Genomic DNA, 26,206 nt, shown 5'->3' with positions numbered 1-26,206 from the left:
ATCTGCAACAAAAATAAAATTTTACATTCCAACAATATTGTAGAGTAGAATAAAAAAATAAAGAATACTAGGCATGATAATGTAAAACATACAAAGAAAATTTAAGAGCACTATTGAAATAGTTTGCATACAGTAAAATAAGAATGAAAGACTACCAAGAGAGATGTTCTTTGACTATATTCAATAAAGAAAGGCTCATTTTTCTTTGTAGAATTCAATTACAATACGTATATTACTTACAAAAAGCCCCAATCAAACATTTAAAAGGAAGGGGAAAAAAGGAGAGCCATTACATATCAATGACAGATCTGTTATATGTTCTTTTCCCTTGTTAGCTTTGTTAGATGCTTACTTGATGAGCTGTTGCAAATTGAGTCCCCAAGCTGAACCTAAATGCATCATTAGTTGGTCTGGATGTGCCCCCTCCCAATTTTCTGGAAGTTCTAGCGTACAAGCTTCATGGAGATTCAACAAAATCTCCCTCTTCAATTCAAGTGGAATCCTAAGGAAGTTAGCATTATTTTCTACAAGGTCTGACAACTGCAAATCAAACACAAAATGATCAATTTTTTAAATTTATTTTATTGAAGAAGTTTTGCGGGCACAACAATGGAGAGGTTTACACAAAAATAGCATTCGGAATGAGAGAAAAAAGGAGGTTGATTTGCTTCCAAAATTCAGACAGTAAATACAAGATACGAAATCATCATGAAAAGGCAGAAGAAAACATGGTTATTGATTTACTTTCCTGTGGACTTGCATAGTTTCAAGAGACTAAACTGCAGAGGATATAGAAGACTCAGTGAAAAACTCTGCTGCATGCGTAAACAGTTGGGGGAAATAAAGCCCTCAAAAACATTTTTATTAACAAGTCACTGTAAATTATCATGACAATCAGAAATAACAAGGATTTATTTATATATAATATTTATATTTACAGTCTGAAGACCTCCCAAAATCTCCCAAAACATGAGCTATTTGATCTGCTGCCTAGAAAACTTGCACTCTGTTTTCCTTTAATCAGCTACTGTGTGAAAAACATGTACAAACACTAGCCCTGTGTGAAATCACTTTAGTCCTAGAATGAGTTTAAAATAAGTAAACAAATAAATGGCGAACCAAATTCATGACCACAACTTTCATGAAATAGTCACTTTGATAGCCTTGATGAAAAAAATCCAATAAATTCACACTGGTAGGAAAAGTATATGCTAATTTCAGCAGAACAGCCATATGATTCTCTTGCACCATGTGATCCCCATATTTGATCATCATTCTGATGGCCACCCAATCGATCCTTAAGACCCAATCAATAGATTGACAGGATAGGAACACATATTCTAGACAGGCTTATTTTCCCTAACAAGCATTGATTCAAGCAAACTGTTGAAATTTGCATACTCCAAAGCTAAACGAAATGTGCACAACTAACCCTCAATACCAAAGAACAAGAATGGTGAACAGCACCCAACAGAGAATTAAGCAATCTAAAGAGATTTGTCTAAATTAAACATGAAAATCTTGGGCCATCAATTGTTGAGTTTCCTTTGTTACGAGCTTAATAGTCTCATTAAGCTACCAACTACGTAAACAATATGCACAAAAATACCATCTCTGAAGATACAGGAAGGAATTAAATGATTGTGAAAGAAGTCTATTAGCATGAAGTAGTTTAGACTTTAGAATTTTAACTTATTTATGTTTGAAAAAGACTATATATATTCTAACCTCGTGGTTTAATTTACAAAAAATTGAGTACCATTTACAAGATAAATCGTAATTCTCATCTACAAGATACTACATATAAGTTAGAGATACAACATTTTATAGAATCAAGATCAAAAAACGTCTTTCAGCAGATAAAATATATTCCCAGAAAATACATTAGATAAAATAATTTTTTTTAACAACCACCAATAAATTCTAATAGCATGATAACAATTGGTACCTGTTGAAGCCAGCTTAATGCTATATCAAACAAACTTTGCTCAAGAACAAACTGCCCAACTGCATGCAAGACTTCATTTGCTATTTCACCAGAAAGCTGGTCGAAAACTGGGCCTGATTTATCCATCAATTTTACAAGCAATAAGTCATCACTAGTTGAAAGAATCCCTGCATAAGCTGAATCGATATCACCAATATGAAGTAAATCCATGGCACGAGTCCAAGATGCCCAGAGTGGACCCCTATCTGCCCCTCGATTGTCATCTGTTAAAGCTTCAGCATCTAATTGGGGAACAGGTATGCATGTGGAATTTCTTGAAGTACCATTATCTTCCCCAGCTACTCGAATAGCTTCCAAGGTAGCCTCATCCTTTGAAGATCGCCAAACACTTCTTGCTGAAGGTCCTTCACCAAGCCTGGTTGATCCTAATCCCTTGTTCCAAGCCCTCCTCCCACTGACTCGATCAGTGTCATGATTGGCTCTGGGTACCCCACCATCCACTGGAACAGTGCCAAAACCCTTTGAGTTGAAAAAACCATTTCTGGATATTGTGTATCCGGAAGAATCACATACTTCAGATTCAGACCTCCGTGGAGAATTTCTTCCCTTTACACCAGAAACTACACTGCCTGATGAGAAATACCTTTCGGAAAATGGAAGCCGCATCTCACTAATCCTGCTAAACTTTGAGCTGGTATATGAAGATCTACCTGGAGAATTGTCAAACTGTAGAAACATACTTCCTCCTCTCCTTCCAGATGACATAGCCAAATCATAAGCCATTTCTTCCACGACTCTCTCAAGACCCCTGACTCTATTTTCTAGATTCACCATATTATCATGGGAGCCTCCCATAAAATCCTGAAGTCACAAGATAAACTAGTGAATTGTATGTTAACAATGAATGTGTATATCAGGTGGATGGTAAGAAAGAGAAACAATCCAAACAATGTGATGGGTGAATCATTTGGTTTCTCAAGTAAGAGAATTGACCTTGTTTCTTAATGGTTAAGATTGTGAAGCATTTGGAAGTAAATGAAATATCCACGATGAAGATCTGAGTGATGGTTTATGGAGCATATGAAGTGCATGATATTTCTTAGCATAAAGTGAAATTGTTCTCCATAGAAGTCTCGTGAAAAGGGATGTCTTTATCATACACCAATTTTCTTTATAGTTTGTCCCATACAGCAAATACAAATACCATACTTGCAAATAAGCTACAAACATGGGATTTTTTAGAGAAATTAAATGTGGGAGATGCTAATAAGCCAACTTAATAGGCCTACACATGCAACTGAAAATGCATAAGCCATAAGTAATTGAAATCAACATTATGCACATTGAGTTCTCTTAACCACCATAACCCAATCTTCTACTTCAGATATGAACCTAAAGAAGGTGCCATAAGGCGATCCCACATTATTGGGATAATATGACTTGCTATATCAAAAAAATAAAAATATGGCTTATTATAGACCAATCAACAACCAACATAACGAAAATGAAGAAATAATAGGAAAAGCTACTGAAGATGCTTGTATTTCCGGGACAACAAAACAAAAACAAATGAAAATTATAAACTGAAAAAGATTTGCAAAATCAGCAATAGATAGAAGCTGATAAAAACTTCAGAGACATCAGCCTAAATAGACAGATTATCATATATTTTACGGAAAAAAACAAACATAACATAGAAAGTAAAAAATGAATGAGAACCTATTGGAATTGGAAAATAGAACACTTCGACAATCTGATACAAGCAACCAATATTCAAAGACATAACAAGTACATTTACTACAGAATGGAAGGGGAAAAAGAAATCACACATGATGAAATAATAAAAAAGTTTTAGTTCATCGATAAACCTGTAACATATTCATGATACTGGTCTGTTGCCTCTCTAGTTGAGCTAACTGTCTCTGTATCGCTGACCAATTAGCTTTATTACTTATAAATGTACCTTCAATATGGGCATCCAATCTAGTGACATCAAAATGACCTGGAGGTAAATCTTTCATAGATCCCTCACTTCTATCATCGACATCTACAAGTTTTTCTTTTGAATCTTTTGCCCAGAATAGTCTTTGTTCCGGCTGCTTGTCCCATGCATTTGAATTTTTATATCCATGAGAATCATCTAATTGTGGAGGTATTGTTCCATCACTGTTTGGTGTTCCTACCAAATGTCTGCAAGTTTCTTGTTGCCCTTCAATTTGTGAATGAGAGGACTGCAAGCACCTACGAGATACCATTACTTCATCCAAACTCCTATTCTCCAGTTTCTGGAAGAATTCCGGGTTCAACTCTTTGTCTGTCAAAGTAGGTGCCTTTTTCTTTAAAAGTGCAGCTGCTTTCTCTGGTATGTTAGTGCTGTTTCCTTTTAATACAGACTCGTTTTCACTAGATGAAGAAGCAGCATATGAAATCTTTAATGACTCCTGAACTTTACCACGATCAAACCCATTATGATCTGCCTTTTCTTCATTATCAACTAATTCCAATTTCCTAGATTCTGCAGTAACATTAAATAATTAAAGTAAAATGGATTCATGAACAACAAATAAATAGCAGAACTCAAAAGGAAACATAAAGTCATGTACCTTTTTTCTTTGGTGAAGTTCCATCCTCTCCTTTAATCTTCTTCCATAATTGCAATGCCTCCATTATGCTATCTCTGCAAGGTTTTACCTGAAAACGCAATGAAAGATTAAAAAAGCAATCTAGTGATGGAATTTTCATAGGCATTGCACGTTAAATAATCATCACCCAGGGCACCTAAGTAGTTTACCTTGTCAAAGCGGCAAGCCTCGAGTGTGGCTATGGTTGCTGCAGCACCATCACCAAGCAAATGGCTTAAGCAAGAGGCTAACACACACAGTGTATCAGCAGCTGCCTTACGGGTAGCCCAGTCACTATTCTCAAGGCATTCACAAATTATTTGCAGTATTTGTTGTATGCTCTGGGGATTAATAGCTCCTACCTGAAAAGGATATGCTAGATTATTTCCTGATTGAAAACAAACTTAACTAGATTTCATTAAGAAGTTCATGAAATGAGGCCCTTCCTATGTGAATCTTATTCAAAAGTTTGTGAAAATGGCTCCATCTTTAATAGAATAAAATTATGTCCAGGCACCAATCTCCACCATTAGCACTAAACTAAAACCAAGAATGACATAATAGAGTAGCATTAAAGCATATGTAAAATATTTCTTTCCTCAGGAAGGTTGAATGTTGAGAAGTTATAGATCAATAGCTCAAGCAAGTATGCTTGAACTAAATTTGAAAGAGGCAAGACGTAGGTTTGCATTTATGGTGGCCCAACCTTTTAAGACTCTAGATTAACATGATATAGGATATATCAATGTTCAAAAGCATAACCTGAGCGAGGCTAGAGACAACTGAAAGCAATGCTCCTTTCGCTAGAAAACTCTGGCTACCGAGCGTCTTAAATATCCTAGGGCATAGCCTCTGGAACATCGACCCTGCTGCCGCAATCTTCCCGTCCTCTCCTATCCCCCCACACTCTATCACCTTCGCGAGACACATGGCAGCCCCTCCCTGCACCACCTTGTTCTGCTCCGCCATTGCCTCAAACAACGGTTTCACGAACAGCCCCACCACTGGAGACGCTCCTCCTCCGCCTCCGCCCGGGCCGTCCTCTGCCGCAGTCGCAGCCGCAATCGATGGGCGCAGGTACAAAGTGGCGAGCGAGCCGGCAGCGTCGCGGCAGGCTTCTCGGACAAAGGAATCGGGAGTAGGGTCCCTGAGGCGTCGGACGATGTGGGCGATGATCCTGGGGAGGTGCGCGGAGGCCGCGTCGGTGTGGCAGGCGCAGAGAAGCGCGAGGAGGCGGAGGGACTCACGCCGGGCGACGAGGAATGAAGACTGCTTGGACGCAGGTAGGTCCTGGGGGCCCGCCGAGGGCACGGCGGGGTCGTGGATGAGGGCGTGGAGGAGCATCGGGACGCCGGTAGCGGGGAGGGTCCGGATAATCTTCTCGAGTTCTTCAACGGCGATCTGGTGCGTGTCGCGGTCGGAGAGCTTGGAGAGCGCGGCGAGGGCACGCGATTTGAGCTCCACCATGGCGAGATGGGAGGAAAGCGAAGAAGAATAGGAAGGAGGCAGGGATTTGGAAGAGGAGGAGGCGGAATTGGGAGGGTTAAGGGATGCGGAAACGGACCTGGAGAGCTTGGAAGAAGGCCTGGGAACGGGAGTCGCCATGGGCAGAGGAAGAAGGGCGAAAAAAGATTGGATTTTTAGGGAAACAGAGTGAGTTTTACGCTAATGCCGGTTTTAAAGTTTGAGACGATTTCAACTAGAGCCCCCAAGAAAACAATTTCTCAACTTCCTCCCCGGATTGTAAATCTCATTTTGCCCCTCGGAGTTTCGTAAATCCATTTCGCTTCCCCGCTACGGAGATCATTGGCAAAAGGGTGAAATGAAATGGTAATTCAATTAAAATCATGGGTGAAGTGTGAAATAAAATGGCGATGCAATTTAAATCAAGAAATATTAAATTTAAGGCTAGAAATAAAAAAAAACCCTAATTATTAGAATTGTTAAAAAGATATTTAAAAAAATAAATAAATAAAAGAGCCTCCAACGCATTTCTCATATTGAAAATACTTTTAATAAATAAGTTTTTTCTAGTTCAATTAATCCTTTTGATAATTTCAATAACTAGGGTGTCCTTTTGATTTTTTTTTAAATAATTTTGATCCTAAATTTAAATTAGAAATTTTAATCTGAGTTGTAAGATCTATTTTGATTAAGTCAATTAAAATATTTAGGAAATTAATTATCTATTTACCGATAAAAAGGGGATAGATTATTATCTGAATTTTTAAGGGCATTTAAAAAGATGAAAATGATTAATAAAATTCAACCTAGTAATTGATGTGATGTCAACGGTAGGGCATTTAATAATACTAAAATTGGAGTATTTTGAAAATAAAGTAAAATTTGAGGGTGGGGGCATAAAATTGTCTTATAAAAAATGCATTAGATATTTATCATGAAATTAAAATCTAAAGGAGAGTACAAAATTCTTGGCCGTTGGAGGAAATGCATGACAGGAATCATTGTTTGGATTCTTTTCAAATTAGGTGGCCAGCCAATTTTGGGTTTGGTCGATCAATTCTTTCATTGATTATGATATATAACCTTTCATTTAAATAAATAGTACAATAAAAATTTGGGACAAAAATCAAATTAAAGAGAAACATAAAATGGAAGTCTCTTTTTACAAAGAAAATTAAATAGGCGCCTTATCATTTTATCCCCAAAACACCCCTTTACCTAATGTTGGTTATAAAAAAAAATGATAAATCCCAGTTAGTCTCGTGGACTCAATCCCTGAGGGTGGTCGGTCCGGTCCCACGGAAGTTTCCCACCGACCACCAGGGTAAATCGGGAAGCGCATACGGCGGCCAATCCAGATGCCCAGCATCCTTTGATTGCGTTCCCCATTTGGAGTAGACCTAATGTTGGTTATAGCAGCTATTGGTAGTTGCTAAGAAGATATTTAGTAACTATTATAATGTGTTTAGGATTTACATCGTGTAGAAGCTATCCAATAATTACTATAGATATGTTTAAGGTGACTTTAAGATTTAATATTATAGTAATTATATAATAACTTATACAACTGTTTTACAATGATTTTGATAAAGTTTAAATAACTTTTACCAAGTTTGATATAATATTGTTCATAGACTATAAATCTTAAATTCTAAATTCATCATAAATACATTGTACTAGTTACTGAGTAATTTCTAAACTTTGTAATAGCTAATGCTAGCTTCTATACAGTATAAACTCAAATTCACTCTAAACATATTATAACAGTTACTTGGTAGCTTTTACGCATTGTAACAACTACTCAGTAGCTTCTACACGATATAATCTTAAATTTTAAATTCATCCTAAATATATTATAGTAGTTATTGGGTAGTTTATACACTTTGTAACTGTTAGAAATTTGAATGAAAAAAAAAGGTGGAAGAAGGAAGCTCCTTTGTGAATGGGAATTTAGTCCCACATTGGAAGTTTCAAGGCATAGTGGTTGGTTTATATTATGTCACAAGAATTAATGTTGTGAACAAATATGGAGAGAGGCTTAGGGTGCAAATCCAGGGCCCGGATTGCACCATTCGTAAGGCAACTTGTGTGCGAGCGCAACCTGTGCGCGTCGGATGTCGGACCGGTCAAGGCAAAATTTGCCCAAGCGAATAAACCAACATTTTACCACATGGAAATATTTTATTTTGCTCAAATTAACATTCATACATAAATGCAATACATGAACGTTATGCTTGTTAAAGACATAAACGTATGCATGAATGGAGGTTATTGGAATGTAAACATATGTAGAGACTCTATATAATAGTCCAAATATTGAGCAAATAATATAATATAGAGAAGCCACCACCACTCTCCCATCTTCTCACTCGTGTTAGCATTCGGGTACACCTTAGTTCGCCGCGATCTACCTGTGCTTGGTGGACAGCGCGGTTCAGTCGTTGTATCCTGGGAAACAGACGTCCGTCGTAACCTCTAAGCACCGCCGGAGGGGACGAATCTGTTTTAAGGAAACTGCGTTGAACGCAGGCCTCGACTCGACTCTCGGCACTCGGCCTCTTGTCTCGGCTCTCGGCGACTTGGCCGACTCGGCTCTCGGTGTCTCGACCAACTTGACACTCGGTGACTTGGCCATCTCGGCTCTCGGCACTCGGCGACTCAACCATTCGGTTGATTTAGCATCGGTGATCGGGACACACCAACCCTTGTTGGCAGCTTGAAATTATCAATTCAAGTCATCTCTACAGATAAGTTGAATTGTATTAAAATATTAATCTCTCCGGCAAAGATTGTCCAACAATCTTAAAACAGATTCGGTTCTGTTGAGATGGACACAGACAACGTTGAGGTGCAACAGACTCAACCTGTGACGGCCCCCTCCGCCCCGATTGGTAATGTTCCAATCGCTCATGGGGAAAGACCAGAGAAGTTCACTGGGTTGAACTTCAAGCGTTGGCAGCAGAAGATGTTCTTCTATCTGACCACGCTAAATCTGGCTCGATTCTTGACTGAGGAACCTCCCAAACATGTTGAGGATGCAACTGTAGTGGAAGCTTGGAATCATTCTGAGTTTCTATGCAGAAACTACATCCTCAATGGCCTTGCCGACTCGCTATACGCTGTGTATAGCATGAAGAGAACGGCTAAGGAGCTGTGGGAGTCCTTGGACAAGAAGTATAAGACAGAGGATTCAAGGGCTAAGAAATTCATTGTGGGCCGATTCCTAGACTACAAGATGGTTGACTCTAAGACTGTAATCAGCCAAGTCCAGGAGCTTCAGGTGATCCTGCATGAGATCCACTCGGAAGACATGGTGCTAAGTGAGATCTTCCAGGTGGCAGCGATCATAGAGAAACTCCCTCCCAGCTGGAAGGACTTCAAGAATTACCTGAAGCATAAGCGAAAGGAGATGAATGTGGAGGACCTTATTGTCCGACTCCGAATCGAGGAAGACAATAAAAGTTCTGAGAGAAAGATATTCTCTCAGGCTACTGAAAAAGCCAACGTGGTCGAGCACGGTCAAAGCTCGAAATGGAAGAATTCTAAGTCTTCCAAAATTGGACCCAGAGGAGGCGTATCCAAGAAGAAGTTCTCTGGGAAATGCTTCAACTGTGACCGAGTCGGTCACAAATCTTCGGAATGCAGAAAGCCGAAGAAGAAGCAGGAGGCCAACCTGAACGAGGGACTAGAGGTGGACGACCTCTGTGCGGTGATCACTGAGTTGAACTTGGTATGTTCAAACCCTCGACAATGGTGGATGGACACTGGTGCTACTAGACATGTTTGCTGCAATAAGGAGCTGCTCCACAACTTTGAAGAAGTCAAAGGGGAGAAGCTGTACATGGGGAACTTAGCAACCTCGGACGTAATGGGCCAAGGAAAGGTGGTGCTGAAGATGACCTGAGGCAAGGAGCTCACTCTGAACAATGTATTGTATGTTCCGGAGGTTCGGAAGAATTTGGTCTCCGGATCACTTTTAAGCAAACATGGTTTTCGCATTGTATGCGAGTCAGATAGAGTTGTTCTATCCAAGAATGGAGTGTTTGTAGGAAAGGGCTATGTAACTGATGGACTGTTTAAGCTGAGTGTAATGACTATTCGACCAAAAATTAATAAAAATGAAAGCTCTTCCACCTATATGCTTGAGTCTTCATGTTTGTGGCATGGTAGACTAGGACATGTTAACTACGATGTACTGCGCAAATTAATTAACATGCAAAGCATACCTACATTCCACCTTGACCCGAAACACAAATGTGAGTTTTGTGTTGAAGCAAAAATGATAAGGTCATCCTTTCAACATGTTGAAAGAAGTAGTAAACCACTCGGTTTAATCCACACCGATGTGTGCGACCTTAAAGGTATATCAACACGTGGTGGGAATAAATACTTTATCACTTTTGTAGATGATAACACAAAGTATTGTTATGTATATCTTCTCAAAAGTAAAGATGAAGCTATAGAGAAATTTATCCTCTATAAGAATGAGGTTGAAAACCAACTTAATAAGAAGATTAAGGTGGTTCGAAGTGATCGTGGTAGTGAATATGTATCACCATTCGCTGAGATATGTGCTGAACATGGAATCAGACACGAAATAACAGCTCCTTATACTCCTCAGCAAAACGGTGTTGCTGAGAGAAAAAATCGTACTCTGAAAGAGATGATGAATGCTCTTTTATTAAGCTCTGGATTACCAGAGTATATGTGGGGGGAAGCTGTGTTAACAGCTAACTACCTTTTAAATAAGGTTCCTCGAAAGAAAATAGAGAAGAGCCCTTATGAGTTGTGGAAAGGAAGACAACCATCCTATAAATACTTACGAGTGTGGGGGTGTCTTGCCAAAGTAATGGTGCATGATCCGAAGAGGATCAAGATAGGATCAAAAACTGTTGATTGCATATTTATAGGATATGCACATAACAGCTGTGCCTACCGATTCCTTGTGTATGAATCTCAAGTACCGGAGGTATACAAGAACTCGATCATTGAATCGAGAAATGCTTCATTCTTCGAGCATGTGTTTCCTTATAAGACCCGAGAGGAAGGAAGTTCCTCAAAACGGATATATGAATCACAAGAGGAAGAAGAAGTAGATGAACCAATTGAGGTTGAACTTAGACGGAGTAAACGAGCTCGGGTAGAAAAATCCTTCGGAACAGATTTTATCACTTTCATGTTGGAGAGTGATCCCCAAACTTACTCAGAAGCGGTGAACTCTTCTGAGGGTCCTCAATGGAAAGAGGCAATTGCATCTGAAATTGATTCTATCTTGAAAAATCATACTTGGGAACTTGTGGATCTTCCCCCGGGGAGTAAACCACTAGGTTGCAAGTGGATTTTCAAGAAGAAAATAAATTCAGATGGCACGATTGATAAATACAAGGCTCGATTGGTAATTAAAGGTTACCGACAACGTAAAAGCCTTGATTACTTCGATACATATTCTCCGATGTCGAGAATAACTTCCATCAGAGTATTGTTAGCTATTGCCGCTCTATGGAATCTAGAAATACATCAAATGGATGTAAAGACCGCCTTTCTAAACGGTGATTTATAAGAGGAAATCTACATGGAACAATCTGAAGGATTTTCTATGCCAGGACAGAAAAATAAGATTTGTAGATTGGTAAAGTCATTATACGGCTTGAAACAGGCACCAAAGCAGTGGCATGAAAAGTTTGATAATGCCATGAAGGAATGTGGATTCACAATCAATGAATGTGATAAATGTGTTTACATGAAAGACACAGGAAATGAATATGTCATTTTATGTCTTTATGTAGATGATATACTTATTATTGGGAGTAATAATAAGATAATCAAATCCACTAAAGATATGTTGAATTCAAGATTTGACATGAAAGACATGGGCCTAGCTGATATGATTCTAGGAATTAAAATTCTTAGAACAGCTGAAGGACTTGTTCTTAGTCAGTCCCACTATGTGGATAAAATACTTGAAAAATTCAACAAGAATGATACTGCGTTGGCACGGACTCCTATAGATATGAGTCAACATCTATCGAAAAATCGAGAAAAAAGTAGCTCTCAGATAGAGTACTCTAGAGTGATTGGAAGTCTGATGTACCTAATGAGTTGTACACGACCAGACTTAGCATACGCAGTAAGTAAATTGAGTAGATGCACAAGTAATCCCGGTGTTGAGCACTGGAAAGGGATAACAAGAGTACTGAGGTACTTGAGATATACTCGTGATTATGGACTGCAATATACTAGATATCCGACCGTAATCGAAGGATATAGTGATGCAAATTGGATATCGGACATGAAAGACTCTAAGTCTACAAGTTGATATATATTCACTTTGGGAAGTGCAGCCATTTTCTAAAAATCTTCGAAGCAAACCATAATAACCAGATCCACGATGGAATCTGAGTTTGTAGCTCTTGACAAATGTGGTGAAGAGGCTGAATGGTTACGACAATTTCTAGAAGATATTCCTAGATGGCCGAAACCTGTGCCGGCAATCTGCATACATTGCGATAGCCAATCAGCAATTGGTCGAGCACAGAGTCATCTGTATAATGGTAAGTCTAGACATATATGTCGTAGACATAATACTATTAGACAACTACTCTCAACAGGAGTTATCACTATTGACTATGTAAAGTCAAAGGATAACCTAGCGGATCCACTAACCAAAGGGTTAAACAGAGAGTTAGTTGCTAGCTCATCGCGAGGGATGGGTTTGATGCAGGTAAGAAATGTTGGTGCAAAGGAAACTCATCCTATGCAGACTGGAGATCCCAAGAACTAGGTTCAAAGGGACAACCTAACTGCACCGACTAAGGAACATCACTGTGGGGGAAATGCCCAAATGAAACAGTGATAAGATGGAGGGTAAGTATACGACTTTTAATGATCCGGTAGAGTAGTGTGGAATACTCTTGAGTAATCACCTATGTGAGAAAGAAGTGGGGCCGCTTTGAAGAGAATTGAAGGCACAATTCTTAGATCTTCTCACAGAACCAGGCGTGTTCATGGCCAAGAACGAACACACTCATGAGAATTGAGGTGTATCAGGGAGAGTCCTGTGTGAGATGTGTCAATGTTTACACAAACGACAGAACAGTTCAAGGGCATCGTGTCTACTGTCAACTAGTAAACAAACAGATCTTCACAAGGGAAGGTTCAAAGGGTAAAACCTACCTATCCTATACTGAACTCAACTGCTGAATGTTATCACATACCCTATTTTCATTCATGTGGGGGATTGTTAGAAATTTGAATGAAAAAAAAGGTGGAAGGAGGAAGCTCCTTTGTGAATGGGAATTTAGTTCCACATTGGAAGTTTCAAGGCATAGTGGTTGGTTTATATTGTGTCACAAGAATTAATGTTGTGAACAAATACTTAGGGTGCAAATCCAGGGCCCAGATTGCACCGTTCGTAAGGCAACTTGTGTGCGAGTGCAACCTGTGCGCGTCGGATGTCGGACCGGTCAGGGCAAAATTTGCCCAAGCGAATAAACCAACATTTTGCCACATGGAAATATTTTATTTTGCTCAAATTAATAATATTATTAAAATATTAATAATAAAAAAACTATAATTAAAAATTTAAATAAAATTCAAAAAAATAAAAAATTTTAATCAATCGACGGTCGATTCAAACCGATAGCTCGATAATTGAACCGTCGATTCACCAATTCTTTAGGGTCTAATTCATAATCGGTCCGTCTAAAACAGACAGATTACTGATTGAGTCCGTTCAACCAGATCAACTGCTAATCAATCTGTGGACACGATTATGGATCAGAATCCGGGTTCGATTCGGATCCGGCCGGCAATATCGGGATAGGGTATAGTTACATGCAATATCTCTATGTTAGAACGGAGACCAGTGATTTGGTTTGACACGTGGCATTCTCGATATTATGAAACGTAATAAAGAAAAAAAAAGCTGACGATTTTAAACGTAATTTTGCGACGAGAAGCCGGCGAAAAATAGTTGAATCGAAGCGGCGAAGCAATGGCGGCGAAGATATACGAGCTCAGCAATGGCGGCATCACCGTCAAAGTGTCCAACTTCGGCGCCACCATAACGTCCCTCCTGGTGCCCGATGCCGATGGTGCTTATTCCTTGCCCTAATTGCCCCCCTTCCTTTATACTCGCCCTTTTGCTGGTGTTTCGTGCTCTGTCTTGTGGTTTGACCTAATCTCGTGTTTGCCTGCTGTTTCGCGATCGGGTTCAGGGAATATCGCGGATGTAGTGCTCGGTTTCGATACTGTCGAGCCGTACCAGGTAAGATTCTCTATGAGTTTGATCATTGTTTAAAGTCGTCAGTTTTGTCGGACATTAGGAATAACAAAGAAATACTTTCTACTTGCCATCGTTGTTGATGGTAAATCTTGATTTTGATACAACAATACCCTATGCCCCTATAACACGTTGAAGAATCATCTATTCATCTTGATTATGGATCTTAAATGTCCATATTGATCTAATCTCTGTGTTAAAGTATGTCATTTTTGCTTCCTTTACTGTGTTTATGATTGCTCTGAAGTATCCTGGATTTGGAATGGATCTCTTCTTTTCATCTGATGGCGTATACTTGATAATCTCTTCTTTTGTTTTGCTAGTGCATGATTGATAATCCTTTTTTGTGTATGTTTGATTTGACATGATCCTGATCAGAAAGGTGCTTCTCCCTACTTTGGATGTGTTGTTGGGCGGGTAGCAAACAGAATTAAAGAAGGAAAGTTTACTCTCAATGGGGTTGAACATTCCTTGTTTATCAACAATGGACCAAACAGCCTTCACGGTAGGAAATGCAATCAATTTCAAATTTCTGATTGTTTTTATCAACATATTTCGTTTTCTCATGAAGCAAATATAAATAAACTACTTCAAGCTTATGATCTCATTATTTATTCTGATTTGAACTAATTTTAGTTTGTAACTTATAAGGGAAAATTTTATGGTTCTTCCTAACTTTGCTCGTTATATATTATCTCTGTTAAGTTGTACCTATTAAGCTGAATATCTGTGCTCATATTCAATGTTTTTTTCCTGTCAGTAAAGAAGATATGGGTTCTAATTTGTACTCTGAGGGGTAGTTCTGATTACAAATAAAATAAGAGGAAATTGATCAAGGTGACATGTGTAAGTGTTTGTTAGAAAAATGTAACAATTACAATATCAGATCTTTCAGTGAAAGGAGATAACTCATGTTGTGAAAATATCTAGATAGATATTAAACTGAACAGATGCATGTTGTCAATCCTTAATATCTGTGACCTTCTGACTTATAATAACAATTATATAACATTTAGATTCCCAAACACAATCCGAATGTGTGGGTTGGAGGAACAAATATTGCTACTAACAATTATGCCAGCAGTCGTTTGCAAATTTCAATTTTCACTTTGATAAAGTCAATAGGAAAAGAGTTCAGCATTACCATGCTGCTACAATTAAGTTCTTTCCAGAATCTAAATTGTTAATGTTACAAAGTGCTAATGTCAAGTAGAACAAATATTTTGCATATGTGGTATCAGCCACGCAACTTATCCTTTTACCTTATCTAAAACTTGATCAGGTTGTTGCAATAACTGAACTTTTCCACATGTTCTTCAGGTGGAAAGAGAGGTTTTGATAAGGTGCTGTGGGAGGTCGCTGAGTATAACAAGAATGATAAGTTCCCATCAATCACCTTGAAGTATCATAGCAAGGATGGAGAGGAAGGTAAAATAAAATTATACTTTTGAGTTGAAACAAGGACAAACGGTGCATCAAATCATATTACATTATTTGCTTATTTTTTAAACTATTTTTCTAGTCTTCTGAGATGTTTTTTTTTGCTCTTCATAACACGAACAGTTTCTATGATCCAATTGCCATATGAGGATCTCTCTTCCTTGAACAGGTTACCCTGGGGATCTCTCTGTCACTGCAAAGTACTCCCTCCCTTCAAGCATGTCACTGAAGCTTGAAATGGAAGCTGTTCCTGCTAACAAAGCCACTCCTGTCAGTCTAGCTCAACACACTTACTGGAATCTTTCCGGGCACAACTCTGGCAACATTCTTGATCACTCCATCCAGATATGGGGATCTCATATCACTCCTGTCGACAGTAACCTGATCCCTACCGGCGAAATCAAGCCAGTCAGTGGGACCCCCTTTGATTTCACAACAGAAAACAAGATAGGCAGCAGAATCCATGAAGTGATTGGTGGTTATGATCACAACTATGTGCTGGACTGTGGAGAAGAGAAATCTGGCTTAAAGCATGCAGCCAAAGTCAAAGAACCTTTAAACTCGAGGGTGCTCAACTTGTGGACCGACGCGCCTGGCATGCAGTTCTACACCGGGAACTTTGTAGACGGTGTTGTGGGCAAGGGTGGGGCAGTGTATGGGAAGCATGCAGGACTGTGCCTGGAGACACAGGGGTTTCCGAATGCCATCAACCAACCGAACTTTCCATCCATTGTGGTGCAGCCTGGAGAGAAGTACAAGCACACCATGGTGTTTGAGTTTTCGACCGAGTGAGGTCTTCTTCCATGATTCTATTTATCTGTTCTTCTCTCTTGTTGCGTTCTAACTTTGGCGAATAAGTTGTATAGAACATGAGGAATAAGGGTAGAGCATGGGCCTCCTTGGTTGTACCCATTTTGACATTGATCAAAAGATTTGTGTTATATCTTTCAGAATTCAAGTTATGTCGAGGAATAAAACACTAGAGTTTGTTCCACAGTGATGCACTGAAATACAAACCCAATTGATTGATTGTATTCAATGGATCTTTGTTGGATGAACTTAGGCACAGCTATCTTTCATTGTGCTTTGTGTTTAAATATGCATTATCTTCAATTTATTATTGAATAATATGATACCATCATCTAATATTTTGTAATAGATCGTAAACCATTTTTACTTTTAATAAACATACAAAACAACAAAACAATCATATTAGATCTTAAAATTTAATATACTGACAGTTAGCTAGCCATACATCTGTAATTAGCTCTAGTATTGTAACCCAAATGATGTGCATCATATTACCTTGGGGAATCTATCCATGTTTAATAGCCATCAAATATTTTGAGCAAAAAAAAAAAATTGATGATTACCGATCGACAATAATTAACTCCTTAGACTGATGTGATTCTACTTGATTTTTAGTTGTTAAACATCTTTAGTTAAAAGTGTAAGGCCTCAAATTATACTAAATTATCACGATAAAACACCTAGTATTTTTCTCAACTATTCATGTTCATTTTTTTATTTATAATTTTGAATCTTTTATCACCATCAAACACTTTTAAATCAGAGTATTTGATGACCCTAAAGGCATCAAATTTGTGTAAATGGGCATCGTTGCACTCTTGAGGTTCTTTTAAGTTTGCCCATATTTATTTTTCTTGACTTTGATCTATATAGAGTTATTAAACACTTTTCTACTAAAAGTACTTAACAACCTTAGATGTCTTGGATTCATTTAGGGTGCTCCATCAGATTTTTTTTTAATTTTAAAAATACGCTTACTTTCAACAATATTATAGGATCTACAAAGTAATTACAATAGTGTTATTCCTTACTTCTAACATTATTATAGTAGTTAGTCATAATTGCTACAATATATAATAGTTACTAAATAGCTTCTATAATTATTATAATTGTGTAGCAACTATTTAGTAGTTGTTAGGATCCATGTGAATTAGAGAGGAGAGTAAATAGCTTCGATCATTTCTCATCTTGATTGTGGGCTTGTTTTTTGAATACGCAGCGGAATATTTGAATAAACTTTGACGTCACATGCATAACACCTTAATTTTATTTGGTATCTGCCTCTTAAGACAACTAATCTAAGGCTAACTCTTAGCGATCTACCTCCACTAAATCTTTTTCGTTCTTGGATATCTTCTAAAGGCAGAGAAGTCTCTTACAATGCCTGTTGCATACAAAGCAACACAAAAATGAAATATAAAATAAATACACAAATGTAAATGAAAGTTACAACTTTAGAAATGAACTTTACTTTGGATCACTATTTGTTGCTTTGGATTGCCTCTTGATGATAAAAAATGCAACAGCACTTCGCCTTTAATGCTTCAAGAATTGATATTAAAAATCTTCTCGAAACCCTTCACTTAAAATCCTTAGGTTGGAGTTGATTTTCGCTTATCAATCAATTGATATGATCTTCGATACTATTTCTATCATTAATGACCTTTGAATATTCTAAAATCTATCTGGTTTTATCGATTTTTTAAACATCATTCAATTAATATACTCAATCAATCGACTGTTAGCAATCAGTCGAATCTCTATTCAAATCGACTTGTTTATGTTCAACTCTTGATCGACATCAATCAATTGATGTCAACCATTATTCGACATTAGTTAATTGATTTCAATTATCAATCGACTTATGTCATCAGTCGAATAGAACAACTAAGTCAATGTGCTTCTATTCAATTTTTGATCGACATGAGTAAACTGATATCCATTATTAGTTGACTGATATTATTAGTCGAGTTTCTCAATCGATTTCTTAAAGCTTCTGTGCATTGTAAACTGTCATCCGTTGACTGATCGGATACATCAGCCGACTGATACTATAGCAAGTTATTGTTCATTGGTATTGCCGCTGTACTGTAACAATCATATTTTTAGGATTTTATGACCCTTAGTCAATCGATATACTCCAATCGATTAATACTTCCATTTCATCTTTATCAAAATTGAAATCAAGAATAAATATATAAAATAATCACAACTCCAAGGAATTATATTCTATTATTACATTCATGAATAAATTAGATTTAATTCATATATAATAATGGACGGTATCCGATATGATTTCGGATAAAAAAATCATATTCAAGTTCAACCCGACAACAACAAATTCAAGTTAAAATATTGTTGGAATCTGACTTTTTAAAACAATTACCCGATCCGATTGGATCGGTTTTTAGATATCCAAACCTTAATTTTCACCCCTATTAATAATTCTTATTCTTTTATTTCTCTAATAAGTTAGACTGACTTAGTAACTTTATGCAAATAAGTTATCTGGATATCATTGGGTGAATGGTGTTAAAATTAAGCTCGTGATAACTTTCTTGAATAAATAATTATGAATTTAATAAATAAAGTCCCTGAATTTGGATTTAGTAAATAAAATTCCACATTTTTTTAGCAAAAATTAAAAGAACGCCTCTTTATTTTCAAATCAGAGATATCTCATTTTAATTTTTTTATAAAAGAGTATCGATCATGTATAATTATTTAAATGTTTTTTAATACTGTTTGGCTAGATGCAGTTAAACCACCAGTCAATAATGTGTCACCTCAAACTTAGTTGATCCTGCCGACGAGAAGAACCTGAGGAAGTAGAGAACTAAGCGAGTGGATTAGTAGGGCCTCGGAGATTCTGACGGAGTCACTCCGACGTTCAAGTCAGAAAAGAGCAAGAAAGAAGTAATATGTATGTGTGTGTAAAGAATTCCCGAGTTTTTTTCATACCTGTGGGGTTTATATAATAGCAGAGGAGAGCACGAATTTCGAGAAATAATCTCTATGATGAGTTGTTCAATGTGATATTAAAGACACGATCTCTAGTAGTTACCAACCATCCAACGACTTGGTGCATACGTGTGCGGAATTCTCGAGGACCAAGTTTGAAAATTTAGTCCCTGTTCTTATCCTTTTGAATGAGCTGATAAATCTGAGCCAAGGAGAAGGGTCTGCCTATTTATGCGTTGGTGGCCGACTTGACACTTGAGGTCGGAAGATGTGAGGCCGAGCGGTATCCTTGTATAATCGAGCCGTGAAAGCATGTGGTCGAGCTATCTGAATGGCCGAGCTGTAAGAGTATGTTGCCGAGCTATGAGAGCATGTGGGCGAGCTGTATGAATGACCGAGCTGTGAGAACATGTGACCGAGCTGAGACTGAACCAAGTGTTACTGTAATTGAGCCATCCGAGGCGTTGTTGAGCTAGCTGAACCATGGTTTGACTTTTGACCCTATACATGCCGAGTCAGATTCCACTTTGGATCGATTATTGACATCTTTTTATCATATCAGACCAGTCAAGATCCACCGTATCAAATACTATTCTATACTATTTAATATTATTATCTTCCATCTAAATCTTAAATCAGTTAAATATATTATAGTAGTTAAGTTTTATAATTGTTATAATACTTATGATCAATTCAAAATTAAGTAGGAAATAACGGTAATAATTTTTTTAATAAAAAATTAAAATAGAGTAGTATTTTCTGATTTTTAAAATCTTTTTTTCCTTTCTATTTAAGCATAAAAAAATCTAACAAAGCAAAATCCCGAAATGGCAATCAATCCAAAGCCCAAATCTGCGCGAGGAACCCAAAAACCTGATCGACTCGTGGGGGGTTTATCCACCACCAGTGCCGCTTCCCTTCTCTCTATCTTCTTCAAGCATCCAAATCCCTTGTGGATGCCATCTCTTCCTCCGTCTCCACTTCCTCTCCGATGATTTCGACACTCCAGATCCTCATTCCCATCCAGTTCTCTCCATCGTCGTCTTCAAAACTCAATTTTTTCATCCAGTTTCTATCGATTTCCCCACCTTTCTCTCGTTTGTCGCATGTCTCAACCTGAAAGCAAACTACTTTCTTGAGAAATTTCTGGCGGCTGTAAGTTCATCGATTATCTACTTGTTCGAGGAACTTCGTCAATGGCGTTCTCCGCCTTATTTGTCTACCCCTGTGTTCTTCCCTCTAAACCTATCTTCGAATCGCACCCCCCGCAGCACAAGCCATCACCTTTTGCATCGTTTGCGTCCATCCGAGGTCTTGCATCATTGTCGACGGCTTTTGATTCCAACCCTATGCGTCAACTTCCTCCCAATTTCACACCGAAAGATCTCCTTGGCATCATTGTTCGGCAGAGAGATGCAGAGGCTTCTCTTGAGCTTCTTAATTGGGCGCTACTGCAAGCACACTTCAGGCCAACGCCTTCTGTTTTCGAAGAGGTCCTTCGACAACTTGGAAAGGTTGGATCCTTTGAGAAAATGACAGCTTTACTAGAAGAGATGCGACAGGAAGGATGTGGAATTAGTCAAGGTACTTTTCAGATCTTTATAGAAAGCTACTCGAGATTTCAACTGTTTGATGAAGCTGTTGATGTAGTTGTCAATGCAATGGATGAATTTGGAATTGAAGCAGATACATATATTTACAATTTTCTGCTTAATATTCTGTTGGAGGCCAACAAGATTAAACTGATTGAATTTGTGTACTCTACTATGACTACTAAAGAAATCCGGCCAGATGTCTCTACCTTTAACCTTTTGATTGGTGCTCTTTGTAAAGTTTATCAAATGAAGGCGGCTATTTCAATGATGGAGGAGATGCACAACTATGATTTGGCGCCGAATGAGGTCACTTTCACCATCCTGATGCAAGGCTTCATTGAGGAGGGTAATATGGATGCTGCACTGAATGTAAGGACTAGAATGTCGGAATTGGGATGCTCTCCGACCAATGTCACAGTTAATGTCTTGATAAATGGGTATTGTAAACAGGGAAAACTAGTAGAAGCTCTTGTGTTTTTGCAAGAGGAGTACGCCAAGGGCTTTCGGCCTGATAATTTCACTTTTAATACTCTGGTTAATGGATTGTGCCAAGCTGGACGTATGGCTGATGCTCTTGAAATTCTAGATGTGATGCTTCAAGAAGGGTATGATCCTGACATCGTAACTTATAATACAGTAATTGGATGGTTGTGTAAAATGGGAGAGACAAAAGAAGCTATGGCTGTCTTGGATCAGATGGTGAGGAGAGAATGCTTACCGAATAAGGTGACTTACAATACTTTAATAAGCACATTATGCGCAGAGAATCGACTTGATGAGGCAATGGAATTTGCTCGAGAACTCCCTCTTAGAGGCCTTATACCAGATGCATATACTTTCAATGCTTTGATTAGTGGTCTCTGTAAGGCTGGCAGTCTCGAAGTTGCTTTGCAGATGCTTGAGGAGATGAAAAATAGTGGATGCCCTCCGGATAAATATTCTTACAATATACTAATCGACCACCTTTGTTCCATCAGGAAGTTAGGGAAGGCTTTAGCATTGCTGAAGGAAATGGAGGCAAATGGTTGCTCAAGAAGTGTTGTGACATACAATACAGTCATTGATGGCCTTTGCAAGAACAGGAGAATCGAGGAAGCCCAAGATTTATTTCACGATATGGAGATACAAGGTGTTGCGAGGAATTTGGTGACCTTTAATACCATCATTGAGGGTTTATGTAAGAATGATAAGGTTGATGAAGCGACAGAGCTTATGGATCAGATGATACTTGAAGGACTGAAACCTGATAAGCTCACTTACAATTCATTGCTCAGACATCATTGCAAGCATGGGAATATAAAGAAAGCAGCAGACGTTGTTCAAACTATGATATCAAATGGATGCGAACCTGATATTGTTACATACGGAACTTTAATATGGGGTCTTTGCAAAGCAGGTAGAACTCAAGTTGCCTATAAGCTTCTTAGATCTTTACCAATGAAAGGAATGCTTCCGACTCCAAAAACATACAATCCTGTGATCCAAGCACTCTTTAAGCAACGGCGAACGAGGGAAGCCATCAGACTCTTCAGGGAGATGATAGAGAAGGCTGAACCACCAGATGCTATCACATATGATATTGCCTTCCGCGGTTTGTGTTGTGGAGGAGGACCAATTGGAGAAGCCACTGATTTCCTGGTGGAGATGACGGAGAAGGGATTTTTACCAGAATCGTCTTCATTTTCAATGCTTGCTGAAGGCCTTATTACCCTAGGCATGGAGCAGAGACTTAACAGGCTTGTTGAACTGGTCATGGAAAAGGCCGGTTTCAGTGAGAGTGAGTTGGCAATGGTAAAAGGTTTTCTCAAAATTCGCAAATTTCATGATGCTCTGACTAACTTTTATCGAACGCTGCATAGTCGAAGGCTTGCAAAAGGTTATAGGAAGTAGTTGTCTTCAACACGGTCTACAAAGTTGCGACTCTGAAAACACCTTGAAAGATTGAGCTCATCAACAGGTCTACAAAGTTGCGACTCTGAAACACCTTGAAAGATTGGGCTCTCTTTTCTGAATGTTTCTAAATCTGGGGGATGAATAATTCTTCTCATGTTAAATAGAAAACAAGGGCCAAGTATTGATTATACACAACATCTAACCTGTAAAGTTCTTCGAGAACACACCACGCCTATCTCTATATTGATTGTGAGACAGGTGAGTTTTGGTGTTTGAGAAAAACACATCGAATGATACAGACTCCTCGAAGGTTGTGATGCTGCAAAATTTGCCTGTGTGGTTGGTTTGATCTGAAATATTTCTATGCTGTATGTAAAATACAGGCATTTATACTTCCATCGATCCTACTCAAGCTATTTTTGTCTCAAATTTTAACTCTTTACTATGTCTAAACTGCTGAAGATTTATTTTTTATTTGTACTTGTGTTGCTTGTTCTTAGCTTCTACTAATTCACAGTTCTTTTCCACAGGAGATGTAATTTGATGTAAATATCTCCAGAATCTCTTACAAATGTGTTTATGACTATGCTTTTTTTCTTGTACAGAGTAGTTATTATAGTCAAACTGTTCTAGTATATTTGTAATAAAGACAGAAAGATCAACAGTGGACTAGAAAATCAACTCAAAAAACTGAAGGTTTTGACTTTTGTTTAGTCAAATCTCTGCAGGTCCATTTCTTAGCTTCATGCTTGAAGAGTTCATTCTTATTTTTCTTTCTTTGGTTGCTGCAATCTCTTGTTTAAGATTCTTAACACAGTTCTGTGGTTGCTCGCGATATTTCGTCTAGTTCAACTCGTTAGATCCACTCTTTTCGCCTTGTTTCTTCAACTCATTCAACCCATTCAACTTGTCTAACTTGGTTGCTTCAATTGACTAAGTATATCTTCGGTCAAGTTTGAGCTCCGCCCGAACATGTTCGCAAATTTGCTTGGCTGTTTGTCCTATGTATTTTGCTCGTTCGACTCATTCGATTTATTCGACTTGTCGAGCTTGATTGATTTTGCAGTCTTGGTGAAGCTTCAGCCTACTTTGTTTGTTCAATTTGTTCTGTTTCAATTTGTTATTTGTTCTGTTCGTTCAACTCGATGCATTTGTTCATCTTTCAAAAAATAGATATTTCTTACAGAATATAATAAATGAAAATAATTATTTTAAAAAATAGGAAAATATTTTTTAATATAATTTTGGAATCACTATTTTATCTAAATAAATATTTTCAGCTCACTTTTGAATCAAATATAGGAACATTTTTTTCTTAAAAATATATATATTTGTCTTCAGTCTGAAAAATAGAAAAATCATAAAAAAATATCGGAAAATGAAAACTTAGAAAAGAAAATAGGAAATATTAAACTTTTGCAACAGAACCATTTAATTTTCATTTATTTTTAATTTGGTCCCTGTAGACCCTCCCCTCCCCTGAGTCAGTGAATCTTGATACTAAAATGGAACCGCTCGAGATTTCGATCTGCAATCCTCGAGCGCTGCTGGATTTGGCGAAGTATCGGCGGATCGCTGAGTAGCCGGAGCCATGATCTCCGCAAGCAAGCTCAAATCCGTTGATTTCTACAGGTTCGAGCTTCTCATTTATCTCCTTACTACTCCGTAGATCCATGCTCCCTTCCACAGAACTGCATCGCATTTCTCGGGTGGATTCTTGTTGTGATCTATCGGATCCTCTCTGCCATGAATTTCCGTAGGCCAAGTTGAATCTTCTTGTGGCTGTTAATTGTTTTCGACGTGTGCATTCGGGGATGGCGGACTCTTTAGGGCCGTAGTCGTTGTTTGTGGCATGGAGTAGAGCCATTCCGCTAGTTGCCTATCAGGTTTATGCTTTTTATGCACTGACAAAGGGACTTGGTGATTTATGAAGCTGAAACCAAAGTGGTCTTATCAGTTATGCATTGTTCAGTGGAATCTAATCAATTTTCTGGAAACCGTCATTTCAATTACTAACTTGTATTAACAGCATTGCATGAACATACGCATTCAACAGCTAATTTATAAGTTAATCTAACTTGTATTAATAATAATGTATTTTAGAAATAAACTATATGAGAAAATAAGATTCAAGAGAAATGAAAAGGGAAGAGAACAATTAATTGGAAGAAATGTGATAATTGACAACATTGCTTATCTGATGGTAAGATAATATGAGACTAGGCTTGACATGAAATTAAGTCATAGGAGTGTTAAGAGGTAATGAGCAATTGGTGTTTATGATGTGACGTAACCATGTGGCACCTCCATAGTCTTTTCAAACCTTGATCTTACTAATATTTAACTTGAGTGCATGACTAGTAGTTTCATCTCATGGTACTGCCAATCTTTCATGCTTCATGCAACAAAAAGTCTTGTTTCTTAGTACAAGATGTCTAAGTGCGTGGTAATCATCTTTATTGCTTGTAGTGTTGCATAAGCCAAAATCTAACACTAGGTATATCAATTTAAAGTTGCATATTTGGAAAGTAAGTTCATTCAGTAAACCTTACTTGATATTATAAGGCAAATAGGCAATGAATCCTGAAGTTCCTTTAAATTTTCCTATGAAAGCATTCTTTCTTCTAGGCATGTGATTGATATGCAACATGAAGAATTAATTTTCTGACCACTGTTTATATCTTTGTTCATGATTATGGAAAGGAAATTAGATTCCTATCTCAAAGTCATATTATGTGTATATAGAGATCCTTTCAATGATTCATATTATGTGATATATCGTTCGAAGCAAAATTTAGTTATGAAAAGTTTAGTTCCTGGTCCTATCCTGGATTCCACTTATAAATCAAAAGGAAAGGGATTTGGGACAACTACTAATTCATAAGGTTTTTTGAACAGGTCACTTCTAGGTCTTTCTTCTATATATTTATTTTATTTACCAAAGAATGTTCTTTTGTATGACAGTGACAAACTTTTCTCTAAAATATTTATGACAGTGAGCACATCGACATCTATAATTGTTGATAGGAGTTCAGATGGGGAGTTTTTGCACATTTTTTTAACATAAGGTTGAATCGCCTTCTGCTGCTACGAAATCTTGTTTAACAAATTTGATTATTTTCATTTACTTGGTTAACAACCTAGATGCTGTATGCATTTCTTTCCTTTCCTGCACAAAAAAATATGAAAGGTT

General features: G+C 37.8%; 4 protein-coding genes across 4 annotated transcripts; 3 read left to right on the top strand and 1 right to left on the bottom strand.

The window, feature by feature from the left end:
• Window positions 1–152: 152 nt before the first annotated feature.
• On the bottom strand, window positions 153–6,194 carry LOC141828655 (microtubule-associated protein TORTIFOLIA1-like). The gene is made up of 6 exons (XM_074716111.1): window positions 5,332–6,194; window positions 4,740–4,931; window positions 4,552–4,639; window positions 3,817–4,463; window positions 1,949–2,809; window positions 153–540 (listed from the first exon to the last, which is right to left on the bottom strand). The coding sequence occupies exons 1-6, from the start codon at window positions 6,172–6,174 to the stop codon at window positions 349–351; spliced, it is 2,823 nt and encodes a 940-aa protein (XP_074572212.1). The 5' UTR covers window positions 6,175–6,194; the 3' UTR covers window positions 153–348.
• A 2,666-nt stretch (window positions 6,195–8,860) lies between these two features.
• On the top strand, window positions 8,861–9,937 carry LOC141826428 (uncharacterized). Its single transcript, XM_074713668.1, has 2 exons — window positions 8,861–9,313; window positions 9,428–9,937. The coding sequence occupies exons 1-2, from the start codon at window positions 8,861–8,863 to the stop codon at window positions 9,935–9,937; spliced, it is 963 nt and encodes a 320-aa protein (XP_074569769.1).
• A 4,049-nt stretch (window positions 9,938–13,986) lies between these two features.
• LOC141828024 (uncharacterized) lies at window positions 13,987–16,726 on the top strand. The gene is made up of 5 exons (XM_074715372.1): window positions 13,987–14,126; window positions 14,250–14,299; window positions 14,693–14,819; window positions 15,635–15,742; window positions 15,924–16,726. The coding sequence occupies exons 1-5, from the start codon at window positions 14,027–14,029 to the stop codon at window positions 16,544–16,546; spliced, it is 1,008 nt and encodes a 335-aa protein (XP_074571473.1). The 5' UTR covers window positions 13,987–14,026; the 3' UTR covers window positions 16,547–16,726.
• Window positions 16,727–20,719: 3,993 nt separating this feature from the next.
• LOC141827616 (uncharacterized) lies at window positions 20,720–23,622 on the top strand. The gene has a single exon (XM_074714907.1). The coding sequence runs from the start codon at window positions 20,722–20,724 to the stop codon at window positions 23,008–23,010; it is 2,289 nt and encodes a 762-aa protein (XP_074571008.1). The 5' UTR covers window positions 20,720–20,721; the 3' UTR covers window positions 23,011–23,622.
• Window positions 23,623–26,206: the final 2,584 nt, after the last annotated feature.

The sequence above is a fragment of the Curcuma longa genome, chromosome 4, assembly GCF_044706935.1.
Source record: "Curcuma longa cultivar G26 ecotype Majalengka, Jawa Barat chromosome 4, ITB_CL_G26_1.1, whole genome shotgun sequence".
NCBI lineage: Eukaryota > Viridiplantae > Streptophyta > Magnoliopsida > Zingiberales > Zingiberaceae > Curcuma > Curcuma longa.
Note: the sequence above shows the minus strand (reverse complement) of the source record. Positions and strands in the feature narration are given on the sequence as shown.